This window comes from Rhopilema esculentum, chromosome 15 (assembly GCF_057945365.1).
Source record: "Rhopilema esculentum isolate cy_ngs chromosome 15, ASM5794536v1, whole genome shotgun sequence".
Taxonomy (NCBI): Eukaryota; Metazoa; Cnidaria; class Scyphozoa; order Rhizostomeae; family Rhizostomatidae; genus Rhopilema; species Rhopilema esculentum.
In genome coordinates this window covers 1,794,754-1,822,616 of record NC_142829.1, presented here as the reverse complement: position 1 = coordinate 1,822,616, position 27,863 = coordinate 1,794,754, and the positions used below count along the sequence as shown (strand labels likewise).

At 36.0% G+C, this 27,863-nt stretch overlaps 3 protein-coding genes across 5 annotated transcripts in view; 2 read left to right on the top strand and 1 right to left on the bottom strand.

Moving 5' to 3' along the window:
- LOC135685223 (putative G protein-coupled receptor No18) lies at positions 1-27,695 on the bottom strand. Of its 3 annotated transcripts, XM_065201072.2 has the most exons (4): positions 27,384-27,695; positions 24,636-24,825; positions 4,463-4,802; positions 1-3,996 (listed from the first exon to the last, which is right to left on the bottom strand). In XM_065201072.2, exons 3-4 carry the CDS (start codon positions 4,680-4,682, stop codon positions 3,017-3,019), a joined length of 1,200 nt encoding a protein of 399 aa, XP_065057144.1. In that variant the 5' UTR covers positions 4,683-4,802; positions 24,636-24,825; positions 27,384-27,695; the 3' UTR covers positions 1-3,016. The 3 variants fall into 3 exon arrangements, with proteins under 3 accessions (XP_065057144.1, XP_088968812.1, XP_065057145.1); XM_089112686.1 differs by lacking the exon at positions 27,384-27,695 and having other exon boundaries at positions 24,636-24,983; XM_065201073.2 differs by lacking the exons at positions 24,636-24,825; positions 27,384-27,695 and adding an exon at positions 7,176-9,167.
- LOC135685224 (protein KTI12 homolog) lies at positions 9,249-11,204 on the top strand. The gene is made up of 2 exons (XM_065201074.2): positions 9,249-9,545; positions 10,564-11,204. Exons 1-2 carry the CDS (start codon positions 9,346-9,348, stop codon positions 11,183-11,185), a joined length of 822 nt encoding a protein of 273 aa, XP_065057146.2. The 5' UTR covers positions 9,249-9,345; the 3' UTR covers positions 11,186-11,204.
- The window catches only part of LOC135685222 (nucleolar pre-ribosomal-associated protein 1), a 35,872-nt gene continuing 21,692 nt past the window's right edge, over positions 13,684-27,863 (top strand). The window contains exons 1-15 of the mRNA XM_065201071.2: positions 13,684-14,042; positions 14,667-14,806; positions 15,405-15,692; positions 15,878-15,974; positions 17,368-17,450; positions 17,768-17,997; positions 18,716-18,914; positions 19,649-19,777; positions 20,092-20,368; positions 21,138-21,349; positions 21,819-21,920; positions 22,984-23,185; positions 24,666-24,717; positions 26,407-26,486; positions 27,051-27,268. Of these exons, the coding sequence (XP_065057143.2) occupies positions 13,775-14,042; positions 14,667-14,806; positions 15,405-15,692; positions 15,878-15,974; positions 17,368-17,450; positions 17,768-17,997; positions 18,716-18,914; positions 19,649-19,777; positions 20,092-20,368; positions 21,138-21,349; positions 21,819-21,920; positions 22,984-23,185; positions 24,666-24,717; positions 26,407-26,486; positions 27,051-27,268 (2,577 nt within the window). The 5' untranslated portion in view covers positions 13,684-13,774. The remainder of the gene's footprint in view (positions 14,043-14,666; positions 14,807-15,404; positions 15,693-15,877; positions 15,975-17,367; positions 17,451-17,767; positions 17,998-18,715; positions 18,915-19,648; positions 19,778-20,091; positions 20,369-21,137; positions 21,350-21,818; positions 21,921-22,983; positions 23,186-24,665; positions 24,718-26,406; positions 26,487-27,050; positions 27,269-27,863) is intronic.

The window sequence follows — 27,863 nt, the reverse complement described above, 5'->3', positions numbered from 1 at the left end:
CGGCCGTAAGTATTTGCTCTAGTCCAGCTTAAGTTTGCTTTGTTTATAATTTCTGGCCTCTTTGGTGTAGTGGTTAAAATCCAAAACTTGCAAAGATAATACGCTTGAGCAATGTGATTTTGTGTCTCTCTTCACCCTTGAGTATAATTGGTTACATGGTCGGTAGTAATAAGCGCAATTGGTGACTGCATCCTGCTATATGCTCCTATGCGTAGGGACCAAAAGTTGTTTTATAAATTTGGTAGAGCAGCCTTGGGCTAGTGACAGGCTATTAGAACAAAATTTTAATTTTCTTTTAAATCTCTTTTTAAAGGACATCCAATGACATGAAATCAAGAACAGCGTTTCTAACATTAATTCTTCATTGCTGCTACAAATATAAAATAAATACATATTTGCAGCTGAACAAAGTTAATCTAAAGCTGGACTGAAAGTTGACAAAGGCACAACATTCGTTGCAAGTATAAAGAAATGCAGCAATGGTATACCCTTGTTTTATCTCGAATGTCCTTGAAATCTGATTACAAGAATCAATTCTCTATATATGGTTTCAAAAATTTTTATATGTTTCTCGGTACAATAAACACAAGGAGCTGAAAAACTATAAAGATATTAAAATGGATTGAATACAAATTAATGCAATTGTTAAAAGTCATTTACCTGCAAATTACAATCTTATTCGAAGAACTTTTTATCATTATCTTTAAACATTCTTAAACTTTATATAGACCAGAGTTTTGGGTAGGAGTCAAACGTTTTGTTGAAACCAGAGTGTTGACCAGTGGGTTAGGAGATAGGTGGGTCTACGGGGATCCTGCCCCATTTTCTCCGACTATAAATTGTGCTTTTTTGGTGAGAGGTGCCTATTTTTACCTTAAAAGGGCCCCGCTGCCTTATTCCTGTAGTATAAAAAGCTTCTTTTTGCCGCGCACCCAGATCTAAATACCATGCCTCCGACGCCCCTGTGTTTTTGACAGCCACAGTTCAGAACAAATTGACGCAAGACCTAAGATTAACCAAAAGAAGCAAGTCCCAGATATCAAATCTTCCATTTCTGGGCGCTTCTTACGTCCATAATTTGATTCCGGTTATGGGATCACACAGAATAGAGAAAAACATCCAACGGGTTTAGGAATCTTAAAGGCAATCGAATCGATAGATACTTTTTGTGGACTAACCTACCTGTCAATCAAGTATAGACCGATCATTAAGGGTGTGTGAGAGGCTCTTAGTTTATGAATTTAGCAAATTTTGAATTACAAATAGCTTATATCACTTTGGCATCTGTCGATTGCTTTTAAAAAGATTACTCCGTAAATGGTCTCGAAAAGTCTTCCATTGCAGGCCAGGGGACAACATGGAAACATCCATACTCTCTTTCTTTGTAGGGAGGTGTGTGGTTTTGCTGGGCAAGAAAAAGTGACTTTGCGGGTTATAATAGAAAAATATTTAAAGCAAAGGCTTGAACATCATGTGGCCTGGGTAAACTAATGTATCATAGCAATAGACGCCCACGCCCAGTGGCGTAACCGACAAAGGTTAGGGTTAGAGCAACTCCTTAGCCCCCCTCCCCCACAAAGATTTTCAATAAACAGGCCTTTTTGCACTATTTTTGGTGAAAATGGATTTAACAAGTCAATATTCTCCCGTTAACAGGTTGCACGATGCCTTTTTTCTTCTAACTTGTTAAAAACCATCGCTGTATCTTAAATCCTGGTGTTCTCCTTTCGATGAAATGGGAGTAATCCGGACTTGGATTAGAGACCAAGAATATGGTGCAAAAGTCATGAGTGGAATACATGCTGGTATGCAAACGTTGATAAAAAATATGGTTGACAGCCCTGTTCCATTTGTTCATTGTGGCAGCCACAACTTGAATCTGGTCATTATTGGCCCATGGGGGGCAGTACCGGAGAATGATAATGTCTATGGGACATTGAAGAATGTTTTTCATTTTTTTCGATTTAACATATTCGGTGATAGATTTCCACATATTATGACAGTTTTAACTAGCATTGTCGACATAAAAAACAAAAATGAGCAAGATGATGCAAAAAGACTCAAAGAAAGGATGGATTCTTATGAATTCGTTCTTTTTATTTTTATTTAGGAATTCTACAGGCATTCGGTACAACTGCTCGTGAATTGCAATCCCAAAAATTGACTTAACTGATGCATCTCGATTGATATGTTGCTCTATTTCAGAGCTTGTTGCTATACGCGAGTCCTAGGACTCTGTTAAGCAAACTGCTTCTGCTTTGGCTAGTGCTTGGCACACAGTAGTTGATTTCAAGCCAAAAAGTAGAAGGTCCGTTATTGGAGCATTTAAGGACATCGTTTTCGATACCCCAGAACAAACATTCAAAGTCAATGTGTTTCTTAAAGCTGTCGATACTGCTTTGATGCAGCTTAAAGAAAGATTTTGTGGCCAAGATCTGGTTACTCCAACGTTCGATATTTTTTTCAAACCGTTTCGAAAGAGCCACCAACAAAGACAAAGCCTATATCCTAAAGATTTTAGAGAAGACTTAGAATCAGAGCTACGGGCATTTGCTAACGAGTTTCGCGTGGAAAAAAGAGAAATGGACAACTTTAGACTTGGTTGACTTGATGTTGGAAAGTCGAGTCAGCTCTTCATTTCCACAGGTCTACAAAGCTCTTTTTTTCGCCACAAATCCTGTCACTGTAGCTACCGCTGAGAGATCTTTTTCGAAGCTCAAATTGATTGTCTTGAAAAAATTTCATTGTGAAAGGACCCCCAGGCAAAATATTCCTAAGGGTACCGAACTGTTCCGTTACACCACTACCCACACCCACATATAGTCTCTTTCGAGATTATACTCCTTACAAAAACAAATTGCAACTTCAATGTTTCTATGTTGCTTCTTGGTGTTGCTATATTTTGCTTGCCTTCCATGACATTGGCAGAAGATATCTCTATTACGACAAATATTGACGCCAATTCGTCCGTTTAAAAATGAGTATGATTTTAACTATAAAAACTGTAACGATTGTTTCAGTAAACGGTTACTTCATTATCTTCCGGCTTCTTGCACCTGAACAGGCCATCAATTCTGAGAAACTTAAATAATTTGTACCAGAGCTTGTACATTGACTTACGAATGACCTTATTCATGAGACAATAAAGTGGTGGATTTATAGCACTGTTGGCGTACGCCAGTCTTGACACGATGGCCTCGCTTGTAAGTGACGTCCTCTTTCCAGTGTGCAGAGCCCATAGGTTCAAGATAGCAAAAGGAGACCATGACAAAACAAAGATTAGTACAATTACAGACAAAACTAGGCCCGTGCGTATTTCCTTCTTAATTATGAGAAGCTTCTTCTTTTCCTTTCTTATCTGCATGCTTCTTTTTCGGTCAGAGGGTTGATTTGATCCGTACCCGACTGTGTCAGCATGCTTGAAATCACCTACAGGTGTAAGTCTGGACGGTCTAGGAGAACCAAGGCCACTGAAACTTGGTTTCCTTGAATGCAACGACTCCATTCCGCCCCTATCGGAATCCTCCTTTACGTCAGTAACAACTGTCAGCCATTTGTTTATTACTGGGTATTTTTGATAGTCATTCGGTTTTCTGTTAACGCACGCTTGTTGCTCAATTGCCTTTGCGTGGTAGAAAGCAATTTTGAATATCCTATAATATATCACTGACATCATAGTTAGTGGCACACCGTATATTGTCAAGATAATGAAATACGAAAAGGAGATGCTATTTTTAAAGTCAGTAACGCAAAGCCATATACCCTTGGCAAAAGTGTATCGGGACCAGCCAATGACAGGTAGCACTGCCGTTAACAGTGCGTATCCCCATGCACATGAAATAACAACAACAGCTCTTTTCGTGGTCATGTGTTCATGGTAGGTGAGCGGGTAGAAAATGGATATGTATCGGTCTGTGCTAATAACAAACAACCCAAGAAGGGACGCACTCGAAAGCAAATGATTTGTGAATCCATTCACTTGACACATCGCATTTCCTGAAAGCGAAAGAAAATACTAAAAAGTTAAGGTTTACAATATGAGTGTTTTTGATAAGAGTTTCCAACGGACGCCTGGACAAGAAATCTGTGAATAGTGTCCCCAAAAGGCACCAAATTTGCATATTTTCTTAGTATTTTCTGAGGGCATGTTTTGTCTACGTGCTACAAGCGTCATTTGTCAAGACCTCTTTATAATGAAGACGAAAAAATGATAGAATTGAAAAGCTAAATAACATAAAAAGTCTAGATGTGTTCTTTGGAAATTTTAATTCAAACTCTGAATTTTGCTTTCCATTATTTTGAAACTCTAATTCATGTAGAAATCTGAGACCATGCTTTAGCAATGTAATATTTGCTAACTGGATTGAGCGCACAAGAGAAAACGACCTTCTGTTCCTTTGATTTTGTGCTATCATTGCTGACTTGGATTCCAATTGATTCCTTATACCAGTATGGTACATACCAATTGTCCATTCCTGAGACACAACAGCTGGAATGCTGAAGGGCAGCAACCACATCCCGACCAGAAGATCTGCCACTGCGAGGCTTAGAACAATGTAGCCAGAAGGGTTGTGCAGCCGCCTTGTTATGCATATTGAGATGACCAAGGAACTGTTGCCAATAACGATAAGCAAGATCAGAACAATTATGACTGCAAGCTGGATGGCTGTTTCGACCTCCATGCTGGCTGACAAGATCTAACGGGTTCTTTTCCTACTTTTGCTCTCGGAATTCGATTTCAAATGCCAATCATCGTCATCATTTGTTATAGTTTACCAATATGAATACCATTTGAAAAAAGTCTAGAGAACAAACAATTAGATAACTAAGTAAATACCTTATAGTAGTATTTGACGTTCAACACTCAGAAGCAACTTACAACTATCCTCTTCTACACAAAGCTTTTTACAGTTCTGTCTAGACAACATTCCCTATTCTGCAACAGCCGTTCCATAATTTTCATTAGAAATGATAAGATAAGTGTATATAAAATGAAAACAAACGTTTAATGATTCATTGAATAATATATACTGCCGAGTAGTCAGAGCATAACACACTGTGTTGTGTAGAACAGTAGCTTGATGATCACAGTAAGCGTCAAACGCGGAGTTTCAACATAGGAAATTTTGAGAAATAGATGATTAAATACAAAAATAAAGAAATAAAAGGATAGACAAATAAACCAATTAACAGGCAAATTTAAATCACTGTGCTCAAAGCAACCTTCAGTTTCATCAAATGGAAAACAAATGATAGAAAAATTAACAAATAGATAAAACCATGGGTGAATCATTTCTTCCTTTAACAAACGCGAAAAATACGAAAGGGTTTAAATTTACTGAAAATGTTTCGAACATCTTGGTATTTTCCAAAATGAGCACAATGGCCAAATTCAAATGTTAGCCTTCTTCCCTCTATTGGCTAGAATCCTAGAAGCGAAATCTATAAAATCCTCAATGCAGCAACCTTCATGTAGAGTAGGTTTGAGAAAACGCCCTTGTAAAGTGGCAACTACCTTGCTGCGTATTCAGAATCCACAATGCATAAGCAAAAAAGCCATTTTCTCTAACATCAACCCCCCTGATTAAGCAATTTGATAGAAAGCCAAGAATCTTACTAGGATGATTCCTTACTCCTTTGATAATGATTTGGCAAGCTTCCTCGATCAAGAAAAGCAACCTGTAATACAATTGTTTTACCCGGTCCAAGTACCTACATTGCATTAAAATATTTTCAAGGTTACCACAAATCAGTACTTTGAACTTTCTTAATATCTTGGAACCCCCGTGACCTTCTGTTTGAATTACCAACTGCATGGATATGTGACATGCGGCAAAAATTCTTATTTCAATAACCTGCAATCAGTTCTTAGGATCTGTGATTGCATGTAGTTACAAATATTATATAAATATTGAATGACCTTTTTCAATGAAATGCTTTTAATTTGTTCGTTTCTCACGCGAGCAGTTACTTGAGGTATCAAGTGAAGGACAATATTTTTCTTCACACTCATTTTTCATAGCTGTGTATTTCAAAATTTATAAATGGCTTTGAAAAAAGCAAACATTTGAGTATACTAAAGCTTTTCGTCTGATACTCTTCAGAATTTAAAACGTCAGAACATAGATCAAAACTCTACGCTAAGAAACATACATAACCAGTTGCACATCGAAAAATTCTTTATTCTTTATACTTTATGCTTTATAAAACTTACACGAATATCAATTGATTTAATCGTTTGTGGACCAAAAGCATTTTTAATCTAAGATTTCTATGTGGCCTGCTTCGCTATTGCTCTCACTGGAGAAAAAGGAATTCTGCCAGCTTCCCAAAGATTGATAGAATATCTTCTATTTTAAAATAAGCTTGAAAGGGAAATATACCATAGAATTATGGAAGATTAAAAACCCTGAAATCAAAACTGCTATCATATTTCTTACCTGAGTCAAGTTAACATAGATGGAATGAGAAAAAGCTGGTATCACACCACTGAGTGTATCTTTAAGACATGGCTATGAAAGCCCATAACAGCGGAAATATATTTGACTATTAATTTGTCAAGCTCAAACTGTGTTCAAGCACATTCACTGAGTAAACTTGCCTGTCAGGTGTTATCAGCCTTCGTGTGATTGAAAATTCGTAAGAAAAACAAAGGATTCTTTGCAAGCCAATGTTGTTAGAAAATCGATTACGTAGAAGCCTCTAGTTTGCACACTACCTTTTGGATTTAGAGTGTTGTTTCGTAGCTCATCCCTGCTATTGTGCTAGCTTGAATCTTAAGAATGTATATGAAATCTGCACCCTTATATAAATCCTTTTTGTAAAATTTGGATTTTACATTATCTTAGTAATATTGGGCGTAACATCGTTGTCTCTCACTACGTGTTAAGAAAACTTCAATAATGATCACAAGATCAGAACTCAAATCTAGAGTTTGTACAGCAAGTAGCTACATTTTACTTTTAAATTGACACTGTTTGAAGTGTCAGACATCTATTCTTGTGATTTATTCAAAATCATAAACATCATGAGTTTTCATGCTTTACTCTCGTTTGAAATTATTTCAAAACTAATCACCTAATCCCTTACTAGAGAAAAAAGTCAATCAATTATGACTAACGAATCTCCCACCCCTAAATATAACCATTATTTCATTTCTTCCTATCAACTCTTACCTTTTAATGATGACGTTTAAAGCTTCATTGATTCCCAGCAAGACAACCATGCACACCTCGAGTGGCCTCAATGAGCTTACATTTAAACAGCGGTCTTGTTTCATTACAATATGTCTCCTTGGTGGCCAAAATAGCAGGTGGGAGACCTGCAAATTTACTCTAATTTGATCTGAAAAGATTGCATTTTCTACATGATCATTGCCTTTTCCTTTTTAAAAAAGCACACAAGTGTGCGGCAAAACATTTCAAAACAAAGTAAAAAATTCTTAACTATTTTGATTGTGATTTATTTAGTCCCAAATAACTATCAACAACCTGTTTTGAAAAACGTATTGAGCATCAGCAATCAATAAATGCTGGTCTTATTCTTTTAAACTAAATAAGATGTATTAATTGCATCAACGCGATCTTAAGTCTACGATAATTGCTATAGCAGTAAAATGCAACACAACAGAAAATTAGACTCTACCAACATTACAGTTGCCAATCTTGTCAAATCAGTTAGTATTTGCTCAGCTGTAAAAGTGCACAAGGGGAAAGCGAAAAGAAAACTGTTGTTGTTTCTCATCATCGTCGTTTTGACTAGATTAGAATAAGCAGTTCTATGAGATAATAATGCTGGTTATTATAATTGCTAATTCAATATTTGTTAAATGTTTTTTACTTCCCTTTATATTTAGCTCGTTATTCAGGATTTCATTGAGAAGGCTCTGGGGAATAATGAGTGACATTTAGGAAAAGGATAAGAAAAAGTATGTTAGAAAGGTACGAATTTATCACGACCAAAAAATTCTTCTTGGTTTTTTTGGGGGAGCTTGTCTGTTACTGTGTGATATTTTCTTGATATGATAGAATCACAGTGACTATATGTAATTATTCATTCAAGATTGTTGATTTAAATGCAATAAATTTAAGCGAACAAATGCGTCACAGCTTGGCTAGATTACTAGGCTAGTGAAGAAGACTTGATAAAATTTGAAACTCGCAATATTCAATAAATTACTTGGATTCAAAGATCTGGAATTCACTTCCAAATAGGATCAAATCATCCAGAAATATAGAATGAATAAAATAGCTATGGTCTCCTCAATTTTTTTCGATGCAAAAGAGTTCAAAACCGCAATAAAAGATGAAAGATGCCTTGATACCTCTCTTTTGTTGCTAACAATTATAATTGGCCCCACGTGAAACTTTGTGGCGTGGGTCTTGTCTATAACACAAGTTTTATGCTTTATGTTTGCTTCATACTAATCTTTTTTATGCTTCATGTTAGCGTTAAATTAGCTGTAGAGCTATAATCTAGTTAACTAAATAACGCCGGAAATGATGATAATGATGGCGAGGAAGTATATAACTTTAAAGAAAAGGGGAGTCTGTGGACATGACTTTCAAACCTTAAAGAAAAATCAAAGGAACTCAAGGGATTGTAAAGATTTTGAACCTTAAAGGGGGGCCTTTTTAACAAACACGCTCGATGAGGAGCATTTGCCCCTCAAAGCCAAGGTACCCTCCTTAATGCCAAGTGTTTAAAAATAGGTTATTGTCCCCTCTTTTTAAAAACAAAGGCTTGACCCCAACGGTGTTCCCTTGGAAGTAGTAATGCCTTATGAAAATGTAAACAAAAATTCTCCCTACCCAAACAGCAGATGGGATAACTATAACTTTATCTATATCTGTGCTAAAGGCTAAGAGCCTGTCACAGATCTTTGGAGTGACTTCACCCTGGACAGACCATTATACTGACAGACCACTCATGTCAAGCCAAACTCTAAATAATAACAAGTGTAACACCCAACTGATAGATAATGGATGTCAGAAAAATAGTCTGTCCTGGGAAAAGCTACTCCATATTCATCGTTTTTCTCAATGGAATGAGATGGATGAATTGGGATGGCTACAAATATTGCCTATGTGTTTTAGTTTTAGCAAATGGTCTATTATTGAATTATTAAAAAGTTGTTTTCGATTGAAAACTTGTCCATTATAATATTACTGAACCATTGGATTGAATCGAGTTCACTGATTAGCGATCGAGATCGAGATGGAATAAATTTGTTTGTGATTGAATACGAGGCATTTCGAAAATTGCATACCAACCAAGGACAGTGATCAAGAACAGCCAGGACATCTACGACATTTGACGAGAAATAGGAAAGTTATTGTCAGTAAAATGCCGTTAGTAGTTATCTGTGGCCTCCCTTCTTCTGGGAAGACGACCAGAGCTCAACAACTCAAAAAATATTTCGAAGATAAAGGGCGAACCGTTGTTATAATCGACGATGAAATGGTCGGTGCGGAAAAAAATGATGTATATGCCAGTTCGATTAAGGAGAAATCAATCAGAGCTTCGTTGAAGGCAGCAGTTGAAAGGTATCGTCATCCAGCATAACATTAATCAGCTATCTATACGGATCAATAATGATTACACAGTACCGTCGGAACAAAATTCATTTGGGGGGGGGGGGGGGGGGGACTGCCCATGGGGGAAGGGGGTGACCATTGTTTTCTTTCTCATTCATTACACTGTTTTTGTACCAATGCATGCTTTTAAAATCTGGAACAGGTTAAGCTGATCAATATACCGTGTTTCCTTGAAAGAGCAACCCTCTACCTCAAAAATGCATCCCCCTTTATTATATAGTGTCCCCTCAATGATCACCTCTCCTTGGAAACGATTTTTTTAAAGGAGCACCTTCCTTGAATCCAGTCTGCATAGTATGGCAGCTGTATGCATGAGGTCAGTGGTCAGTGAAGTGCTGCACAGCAATATTTGAAACTGCACACCAGATTTACTATGGCGCTATTGATAAACTTCTTTTTGATTTTTGGAGAAAACTTTTTGCACAGTGGGGGCTGAAGTCCCTCAGCCCTCTCTGGTGCCGTCCATGCAAGCATTTGAGTAGAACTTCCCATGGGCCTGGCAGATGCCTTGAAACTACTGACAAAGCATCAAAAGCAGCATTCTTCGTACATAGCAACAGGATACCTATGTTTATTAAGTTTTTAACATTGTTTACACAGTTTTTAACTTTGGCAGGTGATCAAGCAATCATGTTTGTGTACCAGATCAAAAGCATATAATTTTTTTTGCAAAAATGTAACTTTTGTTTTCTTTTGAATTAAAAACAATGCATGATAGAATACAGAAAGCTCTCTAGCTTTTTGACAGCATACTTCTCTCTTAGCATTAAAAAATAAACAGAAATTGTCACAAAATTGCTACAAGGTATCCTGATACAAAATGAGTTTGATAATATAAGTTAATATGACATGTTTTTTGCTTTTATGTATGTTCTGTTTTTCTCCAGCAGCTTCAAAGGATTAAAATTACTCTTCAGTTAAATACTTGGTAGGGTTTCTGTTTCTATCTATAGATTCTTCCTTTTAGGTGCATTTCAAGAGATGACATCACAATTCTAGACTCACTGAACTATATCAAGGGCTATAGATATGAACTTCATTGTGTAGTCAAGTCTCAAAAAACACTGCACTGCTTATTACAAACTATTGTTCACGAAGAGCAATGTGTGGAATGGAATAACAAAAGAGGAGGCACAAATAAGTACACAGATGAAATATGTAGAGAGCTGATCATGAGGTTTGAGCCTCCAGATTCAAGAAATAGATGGGATTCGCCTTTATTTTCTGTTAAACCAGAAAACGATATACCTTTTGATGAAATAGAAACTGCTCTCTTCGCTAGAAAGGCACCACCTCCAAACCAGTCCACCATGAATACCCCCCTTAGTGCTGTGAATTTTCTTTACGAACTGGATCGCATTACACAAGAAGTTGTGATGAGCTTGTTAGATGCACAGAAGACAGCATGTGTTGGGGATACAATAAAAATCCAAAATGCCAAAGATGGAATTGTGCTGTTGAAGACTTTCAATATGGCAGAACTCAGAAGACTGAAAAAGCAATTTCTGACTTATGCTAAAATGCATCCAGTTGAAGATACAACAAAAATAGGAAATATGTTTGTACAATACATTAACAGCAGTAGATGAAATATTTTTGTTTTATGAATGTATGCATATGTCTTTGTTCATCATTATGCCTTTTTAGATTTTGAAACAATCTGTTTTAAAGTTTAATAAATTCTAATAGACAGGGCCCATGCCACGAATTTGAAAGTGTGGGGCCAAGGCTAATGAAAGTGGGGGACCAAAGCTACTTTCACCTTTGATTGTAGCTTTGAAATTACCTGTTTCACAAAAAAGTGGGGGCCATGGCCACCCTAGCCCCCCTGGTAGCGTGGGCCCTGATAGATCACTGTAACAGGAATAAGACTTCCTCCAAATCCCTTATCTCTTTGAGTCGTAAACCAAATGGTTTCGAGAGTGAACAAAGAAAGCGAGTGACTCGTGTTGAGAGTAATCACTGACTAAATTACTTAACGCAAGACTAAGTGTTCTAAACAAACGAAAGCGGGGTATTGGGTTAGTATAATAATGACGTTTGTAATTAATGACATATATTCCTACTACATCACAGGGGAAGGGGTTGGGTTGAAATAGTCTTGGTGATTCTTTGTCTTATATGATACATACAAGTGACAATCTTTATTATGCAATTGTCACGTGCGTAGCAACTAGGAGTAGGAGGGTCAATACAACGAAAGAAAAATGTAAAAATAGTTCACTCTTCATTAACAAGGGGACTCAGCACCCCCCTCCCCCGGGCTGACTCTGGAATGAGCTTGCCCCGAGATCTCCCCTTAATCTTCTGGAATCTTGGTTTTTGCACAATAATTTCGCATTTGTTAGAGTTAATTCACTTTCAGGATATTGATCACTGAACTGGCGTCTGTCTTGATTGAACTATGAACTGATTTAATAGTGTCATGAATTGCTGTTATTGCAGTACCAAAGACTTCAAATAGCTCATTCAAATTCATGCATATGTGATTTATTAATTGGATAGCGCATTTTTTTTAAATTTTTCATGCGCCAAAGATTTCAAAGAAGATCTTATGTTTCGAAGACAGGTACTGTATTTTTTACGTGCTTCGTGTATTTTCTGCTTATAATCAAACAGTTTATTCATGACATGATTTTTGTTAGTGCTTACGAATAAACAAAAAGCCTTAAAAGCCATAACGAAGTATCTGGTTATAAATTTTGCAAAAACTGTTTGCCTCGCACCTCGTCATACAGGTGTGTTTATACGCTTCAAAGAGTTTCGAAATCCTTCTCTCACTTTATCAATAATGAAAATCGTCGCCTAAACTTAGTGCAACAGGACGGATAGAATTACTGGGGGCATCAATGTTTGAGAACAATAGGAACAAATAGTAGCGTAGCCAGGATGGTAAGATTGGGGGAGGGGAAGGCAAAGACGAGTTGAGCAAGGAAAAAGTTTTTGCCATTGCGAAGGTGGGCAAGGAGGTTTTTTGCCATTAGAGGCGTCCGATAAAACCCGATGGAATGAAACCACATTTACTTCTACCTTTCATTTTCAAAATAAGCTGAAATATCGCAGTATTTCTCCTAAATGATAATTCTTCTATGTTCAATTCCGAGGCGACGGAAGCTTCATTTCGTGGTGGGGTTAGGAACTGCAGAAAGGGCACCTTCAGGTGTCAAAGTTTGGTGCTTAAACAAATCGGAGGTCTTAGCCCCCACAATCTGTAACATGCTCCGCAATCCTTGCCAGGGCTCCCATAAAAATCTCATAAGAAACTCAAATTAATTCAGTATTTTCTCATAAGAATATGTGTATTCTAACACTGCTTATCAAATTCAAGCAAAGTCTTCAGGATATTGTTTAGTATTTTCAACAAGCGGAGATTCCGAAGGGTCCACTGGGGCATGGAAAAGGGTCCCTTGGGACAAACGCTCAACTAATCAGTATTTTGCAGATTGCTTCTTGATTAAAAAATGTCTTGAATTAAAGTCGTCTTTAATCCCTTGACTGATATATCGAATATATGCGAGCCAACGTTGGTGGCAAACTGAAATCATAATCATAAAAGTTAAAGAGAAATTATTAACGAGAATTTGGTCAAATCGATTTCAGGTTTCATCATCAAGGAAAATATTGACTTTCCTCCATGGCCGAGGTACAGCTTTTTGTTTGGGGGGGGGGGGGCAGCCCTAATAAGTAAGTGTAACAAAGCCATATTTCACAAATTAAAAGTATTTTACTTGTGCATCTTAAGTTTAATGTTAGATCTTTGATACGCTTTTCCTATAGCCTTATTGTAATTGTTCTTCTGTAATTCAGCTTCTTGCATCTTTTGTTAACATGTACCTAATTTGATTGCTGGCTTGCTGATATGAACATATACACATGAAAAATATGATGAAATCATATTATAAAAATTTATCTGATGTACTTAATTAACTAAATTTTTGAAAATGCTAACTTTTGTATTCTAACTTTTAATTCCTGGTATATTATAATGAACATTTGTTTTTGCTGATAAAGATTTTGAGTTTTTTTAGTTTTGATAAACGTGATGAAATGAAATCATATTATTGCTTGATTGCGAGGCTAGAGATGAAGCACGTGGGTTGCGTTGTTGTTGAACCAGCATGGCGGAAAAGAATGTGAGCTGCAAGTTCGGAGGTAAATAGAATGCGCATCATTTTAAGATGAAGAAGATTTTGTCAAAGGTCGATAACCGCAAAAGAAAACGATCTTCATCGGGAAATGAAGCATCACTACTGAAGATAAAGAGAAAGGATGCTAATGCTAGTGATAGCAAACTGTCCAAAGTTGATGACGATAATGTTGGTGAAGATGGTAGGGACCTAGAAAATGCCCCAGGAAACGAAGGGATTTGTAACAGAAAGAAAGAAGAAGAGTCAGGATTTGAAAATGTTGTTAAGATGCTGAAACTGCCCCAAAGCAGAAATGCAGGTATGAATGGAAGCATTTTTCGTGGTAAAGGTAAATCCTCTGTACTGTGTGTACACACAGTACAGAGTGTATGCCCAATCTTTTTCTAGATCCTATAGAATTCTGTGTTGCGAGCATCGAAAATTAAGTTTGAGTTGAATCAATTGATGTGAGTACGGACATTTTTACGTATAATATATTAATTTTAGAGTTTTAATTAGTTTTGTGACTAAAATGAACTAAACAGATTGAATGGAAATGATAGTAAGTGTACTATTTTATCTGTGGATGTGGTACCTTCTTCTGACAAACGTCCTTTTTGTCTACAGTCTAGAGGTTTCTCGAGATTTGAAACTTTACTTTTTATGTGAATTTTTCTTATTAGCATGCTGCAGTTGTTAGGTGCTGCATTGTAATCCAAATATTTACGGCACAATAGTTGCCAATGTCTGTCCAGTTTTATGGGACAAGGCATCTGAGTCTTTGATATCATTGATTCCATGACTGATGACAATTTAATCACATCATGCACAAGTTTAGTCAACATTGAGAAACATCACTAGATGTTGTTGGCTATGGCTGGAAAGTGTAAGAACGCTCTTTGAATTGTTGTTAATTGTTGGGTATGTGCTTTGTCTTTTGCAGGCTTGAAGAAATTTAGTGAAATTTGCAGAAAAGATAATGAAAATGTCAGGCAAAGTATCAGAACATATTTACTGTCTTCACCAGAATTGAAGGATTTATTTAATCTTCTTGAAGGAGAAGAAAGGCCATCAGATCAGGAGGTAATAGAAGCTAATTTTTCACTTGGACAAGTTATCTTTAGTTTTTCATTCCGGCCAGATGCAATGTATCATTGCTTTTGCCTAGTAATCCTCAATAATTCCATTTCTTTTTATTGAATTTAATCAAAAGTTTTTACGGTACCAAACAAATCAGATTGCTCAGACTGGTGAAAAATCCAGAGCTCTTACATTTGAACTGTTTTTTGGTGCTCATACTGTATAATATTTTTTAACCTGAGTAGAAGAAAAACCCATTTGGATGGTTGTTAACCATGTTACTTCCTATCCACCCCTTGATCTAATTTTTTGCTTACCTTGGTCATTATCCGACATTTGTTTTTTGACAATGGTGGATCAAAATGTACTTTATGTTGTTATTTTGTGCCATCTTGTCTGGTATGATGCCAGCAAGAATATATGTATTTAACCTTCTCAGCTACTAAGCACACAAAAGAGTAAATGGACAGGCAGAGAACCATTCATAGGTAATCCAGAGTTGGTGAATATTACAATTGGATTATTTGTTTCATGAATATCTTTCTCGTGTGTATCTTTCTCATATCATCCATACATATTTGATGCGATTTGTTTGTTTTAGGCAAAATTGATATGGAATGCCTTTGAAAGCATTCTTCTTCTTACCTCCAATTCTGAAAAGTCTCTACAAGATATTGGAATGTACATTGTAAACAAGATTCTCAGCAAATACTTGAAGATGTTATACTCCGCAATAAGTTTATCAAGCCCTCATGACGTCACCAAGTCAGTGCTGAAACTTTTGACTTCCTTTGTTGCTCAAGGAAGGAATGGTGCGGCTGAAGTCTTGAATACTTTTGATTTTGGCTTAAAAGGACTTGAAGGTGTCTCAAAGAAAAGAGACAACAAGGTAAAATTTGAAAGGGGCTCTAAATTCTCTCTTTTATATCTTGCTAAAAAACAAACTGATTTTATGATTAAACATAACATGATATTATTCTAAATTTTACATTGATATAAACTCAAAAACAGATTACCTCACAGAATTCCCTTCTTTCCCAAGTATTGTCATGGTATTTTTTATTTTGAACCTAGGCCAAAATAGATGTGAGAACATGCTATCTTCAATTCTACTTGTCTTTTTTCATTTTTGGTGACCAAAATATAATCAAAGATCTTCTGTCAGTACCAGGTTTGTCCTCTTTGCAATATTTTTGTGTAGTTCAAAGTCAAGATATGAGTTTTGCTCAACCATGTCACAGCTTCAAATACATGAAGTATACATAGGCTGTGCTGTATTTTTCAATCTCTCTTAAAAATATGGAAGGTGCACACTGACAATTCCATCTCAAATGTTTTAAATATTCTTTTTATTCTTAGTCCTTAAAAAAGTACATTTTACAAGAACGAAATTATAAAGGTGATACCAATGGGAGCATGATGCCTATTTAACTTAACAAAAATGATACAGTAGCACCAAAAGGCTATACCAAAATCCTGTATAGGTTGTTGTTTTTTAAGTATAACAGTATTTCAACATAATTTATCTGTCCCAGGCCATGAGATGAGAGGCACTCAATCAAGCGAGAGTACCTCCACACTGGCCTCAGTAAATTAACGGGCTTGATTGCTCGGGCGCCTAGCTGATCATTACAAAACTTCTCTTGTTCATTTGTGAATTTGCGAATTTACTTGATATAGATTTTTAGCCAATATCTTCCTTGTATCTCAAAAAAACAATAATAGTTTTATTTATACCCTTTGTTGAAACTGCAAAGTTTCCCTGGGCTTCGCAAATCCCAAGTAATGTTCAGATCAGTAATGCTATGTTCCATTTGCCTCGCTTCTGTGTTGCAGGCCTTTTTGTTTGACGCAAGTGATATAGACGATACAAAGCCAGTATATCAAACACAGGCAATATAAGCAGGGTGAATTTACCACATCTCAATGGAAAAATGTATCTGAAAATCCATTCTACCCTGAATGTTTAGGAATACTATAGGCACTTAGTATTAGCACTTGGAACTTTTTCTGGGCAGTTGAAGCATTTTAAAAACGGTTTGGAACATCTTTTTGCGATCATCTGGCAATAGCATCTACAAGTTCTTTGTGATGTACATAAAGTTTATAAACGAAGCACATTTATACTGGGTATTAAATCTTTCATGGAGTACATTAAAGGGCATCAAACAGTTCATTTTCATTTGATTTTGCGGGCTATTTCTTACAAATGTTGATTGCATACATTTAAGAAAATATAATCAAGAGACAACAATAATCTAGGAGCTTGATCAAGCGCCCAACTGAATGGAGGGGCTTGATTAACCGAGCACCTAACTTTTGCTCATTTCAGGGCCTGATCTGTCCCAGTTTGAACAAAATTGTTAACAGCTTTTTAAGCTAGTAAGCTATTGAATAAAAACATACATTTTTTCTAGGTCTTTTATTTGGGGCCTAGAAAGCTAAAGGTGCCTAGTTGATCAAGTGCTAATACTAAGTGCCTATATTTTCCTCCTCACAAGGCCAGATTGAACTGGTTTTTCAGGTAGAATTTGGCCGTGTAAGCCTCTCTGTATTTCTTTCAGTATTTACAAATGGTGTTGTCAATGGCCTTTTGAAGGACTCTCTTCCAATGGTTCATCTTGTTCTTTCAACGTTAAATGAAAAGGTAAGCTAGAGCAGATATATAATTGATAAGAAGTAAATATTACTAGTGAACCTAAGAAATGTGACTGCATCAAAGGCTTTGCTTTTATCAAGGTGATGCCCTATTAAAAGTGTTGCTTTCGATCTTTGACCGCAGGCTGTTGACAAAGATTTTGTATTTAACTTTTTTTGGTGGTACAAAATTTGAAGCTTGCTTTTAGTATGCTATAAAATGTTTGCTTTTTTCAAAGCCTTGTTTACTTTTTATTATTGGCCTTGGTGATTCAATATTCAAATATTTTTCCAGGTAGACTTTTCAATAAATTTTTACATCGATAGGTTGTAAAGAATGAGAAATTGCTTAAGAAGACAAAGATTGCGTTATTCAATGCCCATACACTCAGCCAATTAACGCAACTGTTTGTCAATTTGAAAAATCAAGACAACGAGAAAACATCAGCACTGCGAAACGAAATACAAAATCTTATTATACAGATGCTTAATACCCTTTGTACAGACGCAGAACTTGGAATTTTATTTACTAAAAATGAAGGAAATTTAGCAGCAAGGTATGAAATTTCTTTGATTTTATGCTTCCCTTTCATAATTTCTATTTTGTGATCCATATTTATTTGGATGTGCAGTAATTTATGTCTATGTTGATAGAAGAAGGTCCCTTCAATGTATAATTTTTCGCTTCTGGTGAATTTAAAAGGACAACCATTCAACATCTATTGAAATACCTCCACTATTTCCCCCCATAATTAAGCGAAGTTCCCTCTCATGTTAAGCCTCAAGATAAGCAGATATCCCCAACAAAGGTTGATTCAGGAAGCATGTGACAATTATTGGGGTCTAAAATCGATTAAATTCTCTTTTTTTGATCATCCTCCCTTGAACTTTGTACAGATTGATGTAATAAATATATTGTTACACAGACTCCTGTATAATTTCTTTCCTGGTTCTGTCGCTTGCTTGAAAAGTAACATTAAAAACATTTTATTGCGTTAAAAAAGAGACTAGGGAATGATTCACCCAGAAAAACAACTTTTCTTTGCAATTGATGGTAAAAATATACACATGACCAAAGGTTAGAAGAAATGTCTTGAGCAATAAAAGCAAGCATGGCCGAAAGTTCAAAAGAAATTGCTTGAATATCACTTATAGAGAAAATAACCTAATAAGAAGCAACGATGAGTCATATGGAGAACTTGGCATCATAAGTAAACTTTCTTTGTCTTCCCTTTATTTTTTTTTCGTTTTACAAATGAAATTTTATGATTTTAGGTCAAATAATCCCATCTTGTTAAATTTTCTGCGATCGATTCAAAAGTTAGCAGTTTCAGATCGAGAATTAAGAGGTTTGACTTCGAAGACACTGGCAAAAGCACCTGATCTTGTTTTGCCATACACATCTCGTCTAAATTTGAACCTGGAGCCAAGAGATTCTGATCCTTGGCTGAATAGCATGGGCTTTCTCATTGAGGTTTGTCATTTTTCTTTGAAGGATAAATACTTGACTTGGTTTTTTGTATTTCCAGTCAGTTTTTCAATGATCACTGTTATACAGAAAGGAATTTCAATTTTATGTATAACGAAGGCAATGCTATGTGGTTGCACTGAATTTCACACTAAATGTGGTTATCAGATGGCCCTTTTGAGCATAGTTTATTCTGTATGAAAATGCTCTTTGAATCTACAAAGACTCTTAAAGTAAATTTATTAGTCATATTTTTGTGAACTTTGGGCATGTCAAGGGTGAAGTTTGGCCGCACAAACTGATTTTAGAGTACCTGTCTAAGAAGCACAAATTTTCGCCCCTAAGAAGGTATCAAGAGCCAGAGTTATTTCTGAATTGTTTCTAAATAATCCACGTCTTAAAGTCGCTTTAACTAATGTGACACAACAATCCATATAGTATTGCATTCTGTAATACATTACTCACATGATCCAAAATGGCCCCACAAAAGGCTCAGTTTGACCCAATAAACCTTTTGAAAACTCCTCTGTTTTAAGTCATGTTTTCGCGTTTTTATGATTGGCCTATTTCAGTCCACAACTAGGTATATATTTTCTTGTTTGATCTTTTAGACCCCGGTTCTGACGTTTTACACTCTTTGAATTGTCATACGGAAAGCTTTAAGAATGTTGTAAAATTTTTGCCTTTTTTAAAGCTATTTTCAAATTTTATTGCGATATCAACTCTTGTTTCTTGTACAGGTTTGGACCCAGCTTCCGTCTTTTGAAGGCCTGTTTGATGATTTGAAATCGAAGAAATCCGTGCAATTAATTATTGGCCTTGTAATCCCAAGCGTGTTTGGCAAACAGCATTTGACAAATGGACTCAAGGTAATATTAAGCCCTGACAGATTTTTCCTTTTAGTGAAAAAGTAAAAAGAGCCTTTAATGTCGAGGAGTTGATAATGATTTTTTTTAAAAAAGTTATTCGGATGCCGCTTTACTATTTTTACACATTTCGAATTGTATTTTAGCAAAGTTGCCATTTGGTAATATAATCTTTGAACTTCTAAAAACAAAAAAATTGCAGATTTTTAAGCATATTTTTATGATCAGCAACATTAACTATTACCTTTGCTCTAAGTATTACACTAGTTATAACATACTGCTGGTAAATTTTTCAAATTTCAAGTTCTTCATTTCAGCACAAATCTTTGATAGTCAAGCAAAAAACAGCCGAACTCTTAAAAGTATGTCTACAAAGAGGGACATTGGCCAGCAAATATATCAGCCAACAGGAGCATTTACAAAAGCAAATGGTAACTGGTATCTTTGAGATGTTTTGTGAAGGAATATTGAGTCATTTACCAGATGTTAGAGTGTTTATAGCTTGCATGGAACATAGCGGACCAACAGATTCCAAAAATGCAAGTGCGGAGAAATCAACTGCTGGAAACAACGGATTAACTGGCCTAAAACCAGGTAGGTGTTTATACCTGTTCTTATGGTTTAACTGTCTGTTACTTTTCAACTATGTCTGCTGTTTTGCTTCGTGCAAGATGAGCAAAGTTAAACACGCTATGTATGGGCGTGCGTGAAATGGTTCTTCTTCTTGCACATGGCTAAGTCTATGTATCTTGTTGCTGATCTAATTGGTCAGAATACAAATGTCGATCAGCAAACAACCAATCGACTAAAGTATTTAGAAACAAATAGAGTACCTATCATGTTACCGAATATTTTTGACAACACGCGCGCTAATAGGTTTTCACCTACAAAAGGTATTTTATTCGGTTTTGGAATCTTTGGCCGTTTCTTGATAGGCAAACAGTTTCTTTCACGCACAATGCTGCAATACTGGGCTGTAATACTCATGCATATGTGTTGAAACCAATGAAATAGAAACCTAGACTTTCTCAATGAGTCGAAAATTACGCTATTGAATTGAATTGATAGACGCTCCGTCTATTGTAGTGTCCATTAAGCGAGGCAGTAGCGAAGCAGAGGCTCATGAAGCAATTCCAATCAATCACTAATGGAAACCAAGAGTTTCTGTCAGTTTTTCTAATTGATTATTTTTCCTTAATCTTGTATTTCTTATTTCTAACAATATTATCGACACGTACAACGATTAATTACCCTTTGCTTCTTCTCAACCCTATTTAAACCTTGTCCTGTTTTCACTGCATTTTCCAATACTGTGTAGAAATCTTAGTGCATGAGTAATATAACAAGTTTTTGCCACCTACAGGGATGCAAGAAGATGATTTTCAAAATTCAGTTATCCAAATCATGCTTTGCGTACAACAATTGCAACCGGGAATATTCAGTTCTGCGGACTACAGTGTGTGTAAACTGTTCAAAAACGAAAATCTGGATATGTTTTTGCAGTCGGAGAGGCTCTCTGTTGCCTTGGAGATTGCGTCCCTGGAGCCTGTTGGAAATCTCAAGTGGTTTGGCAAAGTTAGTTCCATTTAACCACTTAAGTAACCAATTTTAAATAGGGAAAAATATAACTTGAAATTTATATGAAATTGTATTACCAAAATCAGAGGGAATTTTAAAAATGACGTTTTCGAGTATAGCCCGTTATCAAGTCAATTTTTATAATACAGTTAATGTTTTCGAACGATATGTATTTCGACAAATGCAGTACATTTATCATATAACCTGGTAGTGGGCTATACCCAAAACATCGTTTTAAAATTCCCTCTTATTTTCCTAGTTCAATTTTATTGTATTTAAAAAGTTGAATTGGTCGAATAAGCAGTCCGTGATAACTCGTGTATCGTAAACCCAGGTTTTGGAAAATTTAAATTTCTTGTTTAAGCAGAATTGAAGTGACATAATATTTAGTTCGTGTTTGTGGTTATATTGAGGCCATTATGTCGCATGAATCGGTTATTGATAATTATACATCGTTATTTTTCAGAAATCTGATCTTTTCCAAAATGCATTGAGGACAATATACATCGCATTTGCCGAGTCAGCTTCATTAAAAATAAAAAATGCAAGCCGAAAATTGATCAAACGGGTAAGTCGCAAGGCCCTGCAGATTTCGATCTTTGGTTGGCTGAAGGTTTTGATCACATGCAAATTTTGCCTACTCTCTTCGCCTTTGAAAAGCCATGAAAGTGGAATAGAGTGAGATTTTTGGTCCGGGTTTCTGAATCCTTTTAAAAATTAACGGAGTTGACATTTTTCCGACATAAAATTTACTTGTGATCAAAGCCTTATTAAGGATATCTATGTCATTTCTACATCTATGTGGTGGAAATTGCTGTTTACTGTTGCTTCTAAAATGCTCGATACCGTATAGGCAAAGCAGCACACGCTATTTGGTGCAACAAAATTTAATTTTTATCATATTATAATTATATTATGTATATTTTGTTATTATATATGTATGTATTTAGATTCTGTGTACTGTTTACCCTAAAAAGAATTTTCAAACTTACCACGCCTATTTAGCTATGTGCGAGATTGTCTTTTGTAATAATGAACATATAAGCAGGTTTAACGGTCAGTGTTGTGGTTGCCGAAGTGACGATTAAAGAGCTAAATTTCAGCAAAGCAGTTATTGTGATTGGATGATGTGTGTTTTGTCAAGTGTAGTACATTTACCATAATAGAAACTGGGAATTTTGACATAGTTATTAGCTTGTTGCTTAGTACATGTCTGTAAAATTTCACACAAACGTTAAGTTTTTGTTCGATTATATCTGACTGAGATCCTTGTTTCACCAACACAGCAGTCCATCCAATCACCAAAGCTCGTTCGTATTATATAAACAGAGGATGACTTTGTCAAGTAAAATCAGTTGAGATTGTGTTTTAAATTCGACAAACAATCCCGCCTTCTGCTTTTTGTCTTGTATTTTATCCTTGTAATTAATATCATCATTTTAATCACTTTTCGATTGTCATCAATTGTCTTGCAAGTTAATTTGTTGCAGACTGAACAGCTTTGCAGCTTAGAATGAGTTTTTTCCTGCCTCACTTCTGTAGTAGTTTAAGAATATTCTCTCATTGTTGATAATCTTCAAATGAAAACCAAAACTTATTTTGAAGATAAAGTTTTATCTTTTCATTTGCAGTTGATTTTTGCAAGTGGATCGATAACTGAAAACATGGATGAAATTGAAGTTTGGTTGGATGCCTTTGCAAAGGCATCTGAAGTGACAGAGGACAGAATGATTGCAAGCTTCTTTCAAAAGATGTGTGCTTCAGTATCTCAAGATTTGTATTACATCACAGATGAAATCTTAGAATGTGCCACCGCCGATACCGCTTGTGAAGGTATTCCAACCTAAAAACTGCTTTTCAGACCCCGTTTACACGGATAAATGTTATCCGCATCAAAATTAGTTCAGATAGGCGTCGCGTTTACACTAGACCCACGCTATCCGCACGAATTTAAGAGCGGCTATCCGAACAAAATTAGTTCACCTAGGAAAGTGGATTGAATTAGTTCGGACAGCTTTGTGGTACAGTGTAAACGGTTTTATCCGGATAAATTTTATTCACATCGTATCTTGCTCGAAAGCAATTGGCTATTTCTTCCTATTTAGTTTTCACTGTTTCCCAATCAAGACCTCACGCATCTTGGCTGCCTTGTAGTCGATAAATACTCGTGTTGAAAGTGTAGCATCTTCGTCATTCTACGTACACTTGGCATCCTTGCAAGCTTTCCCCACTTTCATCGCTATTTCAGCGTCATTTTGTTTCAGAGAAAGATTTATCAAAACTATCCTTGCCTAATTTGATTTGACAATATCTTCGGACTTCGTCTGAAAGAGAAGCAGACGATTCTGAAGAGAGAATTAAAAGTTTTTTTACGTTTGTGGGAGCTGGTTAAAAGCTGCTATTTTGTTCCCCAGAGATGACTTCGTTTTAGGCGTTCTGTGCACGATTTAGGTCGCGTGACTTCAGTTATCCGGCACAGTGTAAACGGGAGGGCAAAGTGGACAAAATTTGTGCGGCTCAGTGAAAACGCAAATCAACCCGAGCAAGTTTTATGCGGATAAAATTTATCCGGCACAGTGTAAACGGGGTCTCAGTGTCTTAAACGCAATACATTTTGAGTTTAAAACCGCACCTTAGCATAGAAGCCGGAAAAGTTTAGGAATTGGGCTGTTTGTGAGTCGAGAAACTGACAGGTAAAAGTTAACTGTGTTGCAAAAAAAAACCGGGACAATGAAATAAAGACCTGGATTGCACGAGAGAATGTCTGGGGTATAACGCTTAGATTTGTTCGACCTTCTAATGTCTTCCCTAGAAGTTGCTAGAACGATGTGCTGTATTCACCTCGGGTATAAAGTTGTTCCAACATGTAGCTCCAAAATAAATCAAACGTCTTTGACTATCAGAGACCTTTGCAGAGGCACCCTCTTATCAACTTTTGCATTTCTATCACAGAGCAGTTTCCATTACATAAAGCACCATTTAGTATTGCATATCAATTTTGCAGCTTTAGCTTGCAACGAGGCTCAGTTTAAATGCATTGCTCAGTCCGCAATTAGGAAGATTTCAGCGAATATTATTTAGATCAGCAACTGAATGGTTTTTACAATATACACCTTGATTCTTTATTCATTTGTGGTACTAACTGCAACATTGAATGCTCCTGGGAGCGGAGGGAAGCCAAAATGGCGGATTTTGGAAAGAATTATGGGATTCAGAGTTCAGTCAAGTTATACATACCTCTACATAATTAAACTAAATTCTATATAAGTTTAATATAACTTACCTTAGTATATCTTTTATTTTTGCTTCTCAGAATCAACGGAAACAGGCGTGTTGCAGTCAGATGTTCATGCGAGCAACTACAGGTAAATGCGATTCGCAGACGCTTTTCACCCAATTAACTTTCCTTTTCATCATGTTTAATAACGATTAGTTGGCAGCCATAACATCGATGGTCCAGGCAGTTTTGACACCTATAAAATGCATTTTAGCCCAATGAATTACCGGTGCAGCGTATGCATTCTGTTAGGCAACTTGTGGATATATTACACGATCCAAATATTTGAATATCAAAAATTTGAATTAGATTCGAATTAAAATATCAGAAATCTGTCTTCCTGTCAACACCCAGGTTCTATGTTGGGGCTTTGCATTGTGGGTGCTGACGTCAAGGGCTGTTTCACGACAAATTAGAAAAATGGTTTAAATAAGGTTGTGTTATTTGTAAATGACGAAATTTTATTACTGGCGATTTTAAGGAAACTTCAGTTTGGAAGCTAGGAATTCACATAGCCAATTAGAGCTCCATTTGCGACTCCAAAAATTGAATGTTCTGTTTTGAGAAGGGGTAAACTGTTTAGTCTTGATGACAATTAAACCCGTTCATTTTGATAGCTTGAACAGGTTTTAATGGCGTAAACTATTTGCAAATCTACCTGTTGATTTTTTGTTTTAACTTTGAGCTGCATTGAGGATCTTTTTCTTTAGCGGGTATATTCGTGTTAATGTTCAATGCCAACTCCCTATTAAAAAAATGGTCTTTAAGAAACCGAACCATAAGATAACCCAAAGTTAGGAAACCGTAGTTACAGATGAGTGTTCGATATTTACAAAACCTTCTATAAACTTTCAAACTGTAATCAACGAAAAATTGATATTTTGAAATTATGAATCTTCTTTCTGTTGTCTTCAGTATATTTAAAGAAAATTGTAGTATTTTCGAATCTCAGAATTTTGGAGGAAAGTTTTCAAAGAATGAATCGAGGAGAGACTTAAATATTCACGAAATTGATTAAGTTTAGTAGTGATGATGAATTCGGCACTGCATGAATTGAACATTGCCCAAGGGTATGCCGGGAAGTTTAATGTAAAATGGTTACCAGGGTATCATTATGAGAAAAAATTGAAGTTTATGGCAAAAAACCAGAAAGTTAAACAACTGTTGGGTATGAACACATAAAAGGCACTTTGTTGGAGAGAATGTTTTTCATTTTATGAAATAAAGTCTCTTTTAAAAAATTTTAGCAATTTTGAGAGGGTGTCTGGCAAGACCTATGATAAAGTCTCTTCAATTCAAAGGATTGATACACGCGTGTTAAACGTGCAAAACTACTTGTGATGTAGTTTTTTATTCAACTACACGCTTTTTCGTTGAACCCCAAGTAGTAACCAATATTCTACTTTAGTTAATAAACTTTGTCTTGGATTAAAAGAATTTACCTAGCTTTGTAGCGAGAGCAAAATCTCGTGGAACATTTAGCCGTTTATGTTTTTTCCACAGAAACGGTAGAGTTTGTTTCTGATCGAGAAGCAGTTTGCCTTTTGGATTAATGTTAAATTTACCCTACCCCCTGGAAACAGAAAAAAACATAAAGCGATGGAAGTATTTAGGAAGCAAAGAGAAATAGGGTTGATAAAATAATGCCTTAATTTGTTTTGTTTTTGTACTGTGCTTAAACTTTCAGTAATGCCTACTGTCTTTTAAGACAATTGCTTCCGAAAATATTCTGGAATTATATCAAACTTGATTTGAATTACTGTGATTTTCCAAACAGCATTGGTTTCACGCCACTGGTGGTTGCAGCTGCACGCAATTTCACCAAACACTGGTTGAATGAAAACGAATCAGTCCTAAGTAAGTTTAACAAATCTGTTTTTATAATTTTTACTGGTTTGTAATTGTGACTGGCTTGCAGTTAGGCTTAATCCTAGTTTCAACAGAGACAGGAGCTTCACAGCTGTCGGCACTTTTAGAAAGCTTGGGCAGGTCCATCAAATATTGAAAATTGTAGTGATTATAAAGCCCTGGTCAAACGATCCAACATTTCGCCCAAAATGATGTTGGATGGACTTAAGGCCGTTTATTTAAAATTGTTTGATTTACTGATAATTATTTGTTATTGTAAATGAATGGATGAAATCGATAAATCCTTTATGAGGATTTTGATGCCGCTACTGATAACTGAGGTTCGAGAAAGTGAATAAGATTTTTAGGATGACAAAATACTACTATTTTTCCATTGACTAAGTCCCCCCAGTATACTGCCAAAGGAACATGCGCAGTAGCAATTACAACTCATCTTGAAATGTATAAATGTTTGACTCTATAAATGAATAATTCTGCATAATTATCTTGACCTTAATTATCTTAATGTCTCAGCTACTGTCCATTGTAATGCAATGCCTGTCATTTCCACAGTGTCAGTTTCAAAGTTCGTTTCCTTCGTTCTCATGGAAGTTTTGATGTCCCAAGAGAATCCAATCACACTTTTGAGGATTATAAAGAAGTATGTGAGTGTCTTAAGGGAGAATGACAATGCCGCCAATTCTGGCTGGCTTACTCACTGGTTGGAACTTGAGAACTTTGCTTGCTACTGGTGCTCAGATTGGAACGAAACAATTCGACAATCTTCACAAGTTAGTATTTATACCCTTTTGTGCATTTGTGTTTTGTTAAAGTAATTGAGGCACCAAGAAAACTTTGAACATTTCGATCCTTAAAAGTTTCCTTTAAAGAAAAACTAGAACTTACCTGATATATGAGATACGCTTCGTAAAGAATATAGAGAGTTTGTACCATGCTTTTCCATCCTCGCACGGATGAATTTACCTCGTTTCCATTCTGGTCCTGTGCAGCTCTAGAATTGTTTGGTGAAATGCGGAAATACCTTTACTAATAGAAGATATATATTTCTGGATGTTTGGAAGCGTTTAGTTTGGGCCACATTTACCAGGAAAACCAAATTGAAAATTTTGGAGAAAACCAAATAAGCCTTTTGTACTGGAAAGTTGAAGAATAAAATGAAAAAACGGAATCAAAAGCGCCATTCCTCGTCTCGCTTTGCATTTGATTTGTAAAAAAAATTTAATTTGTGCTTACCTTTGGTCGGACGTTTATGCTCTGATGAGTTTTTGCTACGTTTCCGCTTTTCTGTGCACCTTCAAATCGCGAAGAAGTAAACAAGCTCCTTCTTCATCCATTAGCTTTTTGAAAAAAGCCCTGGACAACTTT